The following is a 7,341-nucleotide window of genomic DNA, read 5'->3' on the forward strand; positions in this document are numbered from 1 at the left end:
GGGCCCGCGGACTCCCTCCCCCCCTCCCCCCCCCGCGGGCCGGGAACAATGCCTCGGCCGGGCCCCCCGCCCCCGCCCCCCGCCCCCCGCCGCCCGCCACTCACCACCCAGGTCAGCGCCCCGTTGCCGCCGGCTCCCGCGCCGCCGCCGCCCGCCTTGGCCATGGCGGGTGCCTCCGCTCACAGGCCCCGAGGCCGCGGCCGCCGCCGCCGCTCCCGCCTCCCTGCCGGCCGCCGGGCCCTCTGCGCCGCACCGACCGCTCCGCCCGCCGTGCTCCTAGCGGCGCCGCCCCCCGCGCCCCATCGCCGAGACCCGGGACGCACGCCCGGCCGAGCCCGCCGAGGAGGCCGCGCCGCCCGGCGCCCTCAAACTCGAGGCGCGGCGGCCGCGTCGCCCGGGCCTAGGCTGCCGCCGAGAAGAGGGGGAGGAGAAGGAAGCGGGAGGCCGGCGGCGGAGAGCGGCGGCGCTTCCTCCTCGCCCGCCCGCCCGCCCGCCCGCGGGCGCCGCAGCAGGCCGGGCCGAGCCGGGGGTGCGCTCGCCGAGCGCCGCCGAGAGCCCCGGGGCGTCCAGACGTGGCGCGGACGCAAAGGCGCCTCGTCCTTCCCTCGCGCTCGGCGAGGCCCGGCCGCCGCCGCCTCCGCCGCCGCCTCCAAGGCCGCCGCCGCCTCCAAGGCCGCCGCCGTCGGCCGCGCCGCACCCCCGGCTTCCTCACATCCACACACCGACAGGGACAATAAACAGAGCCGCCGCCGCCGCGGTCGCCTCCCTCCTGTCCGGCATAACACGGCGCACACACATTCGCACACCGGGGAGGGCGGGCGGGGGGGAGGGCGCGGCGGCCGCCCGCTGTCAGTCAGCGCCTCGGCGCCCAATCGGGGCCCTCTCGCCGCAGCCCCTCGGCCAATCCCAAAATTCCAAGCCCCCGGAGGGGCGGGGCCCGAGGGGGAAACGTCATTGCGGGTAGCAACCGAAGGGAAGACTTGGGGTTTTTTTGTTTGTGTGTGTGTGTGTGTGTGTGTGTGTGTGTGGGGTTTGCACTTGAGGGGAGAGCAGGGGCCGCTGTCAGGGGTCCCTTGAGGGCGGCCGAAGGAAAGGGTCGCGTGGGCCTCGGCTCGGTGGTAACCCTCCGGGCGTGCTGTTTACTCTGAGCCCTGCCGGCGAGGCCGAGGCATTTCTCCGCCCGGGGCCGCGGCGGGGGGGCGGGGTGGGGAGGAGGCAGAGAAGGAGGGGTGGCAGGAAGAAGCCGAGGGCAGTCCCAAAGGGAAAGTATTTTTAAAGAGCGGTTGTAAACCGCAGGCAAGACGTTGTCGATCACTGGTGCAAGGAGGGCCCTGTGACCCCGGCTCCCCGCGGCCCCAAGCGGACGCTGCTGTCCAAAGAGTCCTTGCTCAGACCTTCCCCTCCTCCTCCCTCTCCTTCCCTCCCCGGTCGTCCCCTCACCCTCAAATGGGATCAGGGCGGTTAAAAGGGAGCTGCGTTTAAGGAACCCGAAGGACAAGGGATGCCCAGGGAACGTTCCCGGGAAGGAATGCGGGGTGGGCGCAGGGTTCCTTCTCTGCTCTTTGTTGACCTTTCTCTCTCCTCTCTGAACAATGCGGATTTGCCGCTGTCACTTTGCATTCTCCGGTGTCCAGCTACCTCTACGAGGGCTTGCTTAATTTCTTTTTCTTTTTTTTTTTAAAAAAAAAAAAAACTGCTTTCAGTGGAATTTTTAAATGCCCACGAAGGAATCATTTCATTCACATTAAAGCTTTCTAAGAATGAGAATTACCCATAGAGCCGCACCAAAGTCTTTTGGCAGATGGAAGAAGGCTTCACCTCACCCTGCTTTTCAGTGGAATTCCGTTCAACAAGTATTGATTGGATGCACACTCTGCCACTCTGTGCCAGGCTCCGCGATGGGTCCAAAATAAAAACAGGGCCCCTGATTCCAAAGTCATTTATAATGCGGCTGGTGAGACAGTCTAAAAGGGAGTGACTATCACTAAAACGAGCACTTGAGGGCATGAATTGCCACCAAAGAGCTATAACAAGAGAGCTTTTTAAAAAAAAAAAAAAAAAAAAAAAAAAAAAGATAAAAGCCCTATTGCTGCTTTGTGGAAAAGGTGTTTTTGTGAACTTCTCTTCCCACTGTGCATTTCCTCTCAAGGGAAAACAAAAATGTCTCAGGTCACATATTTTAACTGCCTGCTGAGTCCAGAGAGGTGGGGAACTCTGAAACATGGAAATAATTTAAACAGTTTTTCTTAATTAGCTCTCTAGTGGCCATGTAATTCTGGCATCTTTGGGACTTGGGTTTAGAACAGTGAAGCCTTTCTTTACCTTGAACTTGAGGTGCAAGCTTGTAAATCAGACAGACCAGGGCTAATCTGGGCTCTGAACCTGACCAACTAAGTATTCGTGTGCCTTGTTATTGGACTTCTCTGAGCCTGTCTGTGCCTTGTTAAAATGAGGATTTTTGCTCTTTTGCTAACTGTGACTTTACACTTCAAAGTAAACATCTATTTTATAAGTTTGAAATGGGCAAGTAATTTTAAAAGTTGTGAGGTTTTTTTTATAAAGATATATGCATTAAGTAGAAGCCAAGCTATAAAATATGTAACCGTCTCCTTTTTTGAACTTTAGTTTTCAGAGCTCTTCAGCCTCAGATTTTGAGTGAACAAAACAATATACTCAAAACTCAGACTAATTCATGGAAATTCATGTTTATCTTTTCACTTGCCTCATAGGTAAAGCACTGAGCCTTTTGCCTCCTAAGGGTGAAGACACCGTGGTAAAGGTAACATTTTATTCTTATGAAAATACTGACTTACCTAAAAGAATCACAAATAAAATAGTTGCGTACACATGCAAATCAACAACTTAAAGCAGATATTCATGAAGAATGGGAGAAAGTATCTAGATCAAAAGTATCTCAGCTCCTGAAGAACTGTTTTGTTTAACTGAGTGCAACAGACTTAATATGTCTTTACAATAAAATTGATTATGCCCAACTTGAGCACAGCTTTCTCTTCTGGGGCTTTGTACATAAATACTTTGCATTTATGTACAGAGTGATTATGGCAATAACTGCCACATTAAGAAGCTTCTTTATCAGGTTTGTCTTGTTTGGAATTCTACTTTATGCAATATATGCATGTTACACTTAAAGACTTAATTTTTACCCCATAGCAAATACCAGCCAAAATAAAAAATTGTAGAAATCAAAAATAAAGGCCTTTAACCAAACTTTTTGAGTAGCTTCCATGAGAGCTTATCCTAAGTACTTAAGAATTTTTAATTTTAGATTTTACATTTCCCTATTATATTCATTTGTGGCCTACAATAAACCCAATAAATGGTTGTCCAGGTGATATTGTCCAGGTACTAAATGTTGTGAATGTAATTTAGCATGATTGTATTGCTTTAGAAGTGAACTTAAGGGATCCCTGGGTGGCGCAGCGGTTTGGCGCCTGCCTTTGGCCCAGGGCGCGATCCTGGAGACCCGGGATCGAATCCCACGTCGGGCTCCCGGTGCATGGAGCCTGCTTCTCCCTCTGCCTGTGTCTCTGCGCCTCTGTCTCTCTCTCTGTGACTATCATAAATAATTTAAAAAAAAAAATAGAAGTGAACTTAAGGTAAAGAAGAAAGCTACCATCAATGTAGCTTTTGGGATTTCAGCATTTCTATAATAAATATAATAGATTATGAACTGATTTTCAAAAGTATGTGATTGCTCCAAATATTTTATATTTTTACTTTTAAAAAGGTACTTTAGGGATGCCTGGGTGGCTCAGTCAGTTAAGTGTCAGACTCCTGGTTTCCACTCAGGTCATGATCTCAGGGTTGTGAGATTGAGCCCTTATGTTGGGCTCTGTGCTAAGTGGGGAGTCTGCTTGAGATTCTCTCTCTCTGCACGTCCCCCTGCCCCACCTCTAAAATAAACCTAAAAAAAAAAGTTAAGGGTACTTAAGAACCAAAAGTAATAAATGTTTATGAATGGATGAAGATATCGACAATCACCACATTCCTGTGTATTATCACCACTGAGAAGACAGATAAAGGCTAAAGGTCTCCAATTTCTAATCTATAATAAATATAGGATGTTTGTTTTGTTTGACTTTTTTTGGTTTGGAGGAGTTTGATTGGTTTTGGCCAATCCTGTCAGCATCTGCTGATCCTCTGGTGAGGTCTCTAATTACTTACACAGACAGAAGGGACATTTTCAGTTATTGTACATAATATAGGTCAGCAATAATTCAGGGCTCTTAAGTACTCTACTGAATTATATAATATGGAGAATATAATTAGCATGCACCTTAGTTAAAAAGGCTTTAAGAGGGATTTGGGAAAAAATTGCGACTTCCAAAGAAGCATTTTGTTCCAAGAAAACCCTGCTTTGGAGGACATTAGATGCCATCATTTACATAATCTTCACCAAAAGAATATTATAGGATCCTAGCATGTGTATTGCAAAGTTGCATTTAAAGTATGGTTGCCCAGAGGCATCTGATTCAGTTACTCAGTAGACTTAGAAGACTCAGATCAAAAGAAAGAAGATAAAAGTGGCTTTCCTAACTGAACTGTTTCCATTTCAGAAGAGCTGGGAACTCTAAAGCTAGAGTTGCCAAGTTGTTTTCATTCTGTAGTATATTTAAAAACTTATTGTCATAGGTGAGGGGAACCCAGGAAGTATAAGGAATAGCTACACCAGAAGAATCTAAGATATAAAGCCTACAAGTTAAAGGAGTATCTGAAACAGAACAAAAGAAGTACCTGCAAGTTACCTAAGGTGATAAGTAAATTCAGAACTTTGAAAAGATCTTTAGTGTACCAATTAACAACAAAAATGCAATTTTCCCCTATTTCCAAAATACTTAAGCACAGATCAGCCCAGATATCTTATGTCACTGATATCTGTGTCTATTAATTTTCTTTTTTTTGCTTTGAGAGTGCTGTCTGAACGTGGAAAGATCTAGAAGGTTCAAGAATGCTGATTCGTTAAGAGATAGATTTCTGGTTTAAATATTCTTTGAGAAAACTGAAAGAACAAGACCAGTCTATTCAGTCAAGGGTCTACTATACAGTGTTAGCTAAGCCTAGAAAGTATCTCGCTTGTAGTAGGTAGGTGTTCAATAACTACTCAAAGAATGAATTTGAGGCATATCAAGAAATTCCCTGAAGCAAAATATCACCATAAAGGATGGTCCTAAAACTTGGTCAGGATCCTTAAGTCTTTTGTTTTTTCAAGTGTTCTTGGTTGAATACCAGAGAGAGTAAAGTACCTTAAATTTTAAGTTAACATTATCAAGAACTGGTTGAAGCATTGTTCCTTTTGGAGAATGAAAAACAAGATGGTGTGAGGAGAGAAAGAAGAGGTTATGGTACCAGCAGAAAGAATTGGGGGTGGGGGAAGTCAGAGTGATCACAAAAGCATCCAATTGTGGAAACTGAGTGGAGAAATAAAGACATTTTGGCTATGGAGGTAGATCAGTTGTAGCCTTGCCAATGCTTACACTTCATTTCATCAAAGAAGGAAACCCCATTTATTGAGAACCCTGCTGTCTTTGGTACGGGGCAGGCGCTTTCACAAATATCAGCTTAACTAAATTCCAATAACCTAAAAGAGATACTATCATTCTTATTTCATAGTCAAGGAAATTAAATGTCATAGAAAGTCACAGAACGAAGTAAGTGGTGGAACTGAAACTCAAACCCAAGTCTCTTACTCTGAACCACACCCTTTTGTAACACTGCCAAGTTGGCTAACACACTTGGCAATATAGCATATCTGGCAGTGTGTTAGAAACTTGGCAATACTGGAGAATAATTCTGGCCCTTAGTAAAACTCTTTGGTTGTCAAATTTTATTTTTGGACTAGGGTGACAAGTATCTATGATTTGCATGACCAACTAGAAGTTCTCTTTGAAACCAGCCTGAAACTGCTTGGTCTTACCTTCTTACAAAATAAGTTGGTTTTTGGAGTCCAAAGGATCACTGGGATGCCTGGGCGGCTCAGTGGTTGAACATCTGCCTTTGGCTCAGGATGTGATCCTAGATTCCTGGGATCGAGTCCCACATCGGGCTCCTTGCATGGAACCTGCTTCTTCCTCTGCCTGTGTTTCTGCCTCTTTCTCTGTGTCTCTCATGAATAAATAAATAAAAATTAAAAAAAAAAAAACCCACAAAGTGTCATCAAAGGAAACCTGAGGCCCCACATGCTGTGGGTTCTGTGACAGCTATAGGATTTTAAACCTTCTTATCTAGGGGATGCCTAGGTGGCTCGGTGGTTGAGCGTCTGCCTTTGGCTCAGGGTGTAATCCCAGATTCTCGGGTTCGAGTACTACATCGGGCTCCTTGCATAGAGCCTGCTTCTCCCTCTGCCTGTGTCTCTGCCTCTCTCTGTGTCTCTCATGAATAAATAAATAAAATCTTCAAATAAATGAATAAATAAATAAACCTTCTCATCTAAACCCAGTATAATGATTGTCATATTCCTCAAAATAGCTAACTTTCCAATATAGGAGGAAAAACAGAAAAGTACCATGGGATTAGGCTCTTAGATTGATATTTTGGATAATTTCTGATTCACTGACAGCAGCATAAAAATTCTTAAAGTATTCAGTCACATGGGGAAGACTTGTTTGTGGACACTACTTCTTCTATTATAAGGATCATTTGCTTTATTGTAATCTACTTTTACGCATTACATTTCTGGACCTTTTTCAAATAATGTTTGTCTCCCTGAGGTAAAAAGGGATATTTTGGAAATTAAAGTCCCAGAAACCAGGCACTCTATATTATACAATCCCCACGCATACAGGATTCAGAAAACACGTTAGCATTTTAAAATCTGAGCAATCTTGTGGTGAACAAGTCATACTTAACCTTGAAACTACTTTCAGGAATATCTATTAGCATCCTTGGAATTTATGGCTTAATAAAAAGACTGGGAAATATTGCCACTTTTTATGTTATTTCTGTTATCACAACACATTTATTTTACAAATTTAAAAGGTAGAAATAAATATAAAGCAAAGAAACAAAATGACCCATAATTCCACCACCAAGATCTTTACTATTAACAATTTGGTGAATAGCTTTCCACCAAAACAAATAACATACATTCAAAAACATATACTTTTTTTTAAGGGAGCAATAGGCTCTAGCAAGTTACTTAAAATTTAAAAATGAGTTCTATCCACCAGAAGAGCTAAAATTAAAATACTGTTGGTGAGGATGTGGAACAAGAGAAACACTCATATACTGCTGGTAGCACATAGCTTAGTAAAAAACCACTCTAGAAAACTGTTTAGTAGCAGTTGCTAAAGCTAAAAACTCATATAGAATATGAGCCAAAAA

General features: G+C 45.0%; 1 protein-coding gene across 2 annotated transcripts in view; it reads right to left on the reverse strand.

Moving 5' to 3' along the window:
* TOP2B (DNA topoisomerase II beta) overlaps nucleotides 1-256 on the reverse strand; it is a 59,034-nt gene extending 58,778 nt beyond the window's left edge. Inside the window, exon 1 of one of the 2 annotated variants that reach the window (XM_072793002.1) lies at nucleotides 105-256. In XM_072793002.1, the coding sequence (XP_072649103.1) occupies nucleotides 105-164 (60 nt within the window). In that variant the 5' untranslated portion in view covers nucleotides 165-256. The remainder of the gene's footprint in view (nucleotides 1-104) is intronic. The other variant, XM_072793001.1, reaches the window with a different exon arrangement.
* Nucleotides 257-7,341: the final 7,085 nt, after the last annotated feature.

The sequence above is a fragment of the Canis lupus genome, chromosome 22 (genome assembly GCF_048164855.1).
Source record: "Canis lupus baileyi chromosome 22, mCanLup2.hap1, whole genome shotgun sequence".
In the NCBI taxonomy this organism is placed as follows: domain Eukaryota; kingdom Metazoa; phylum Chordata; class Mammalia; order Carnivora; family Canidae; genus Canis; species Canis lupus.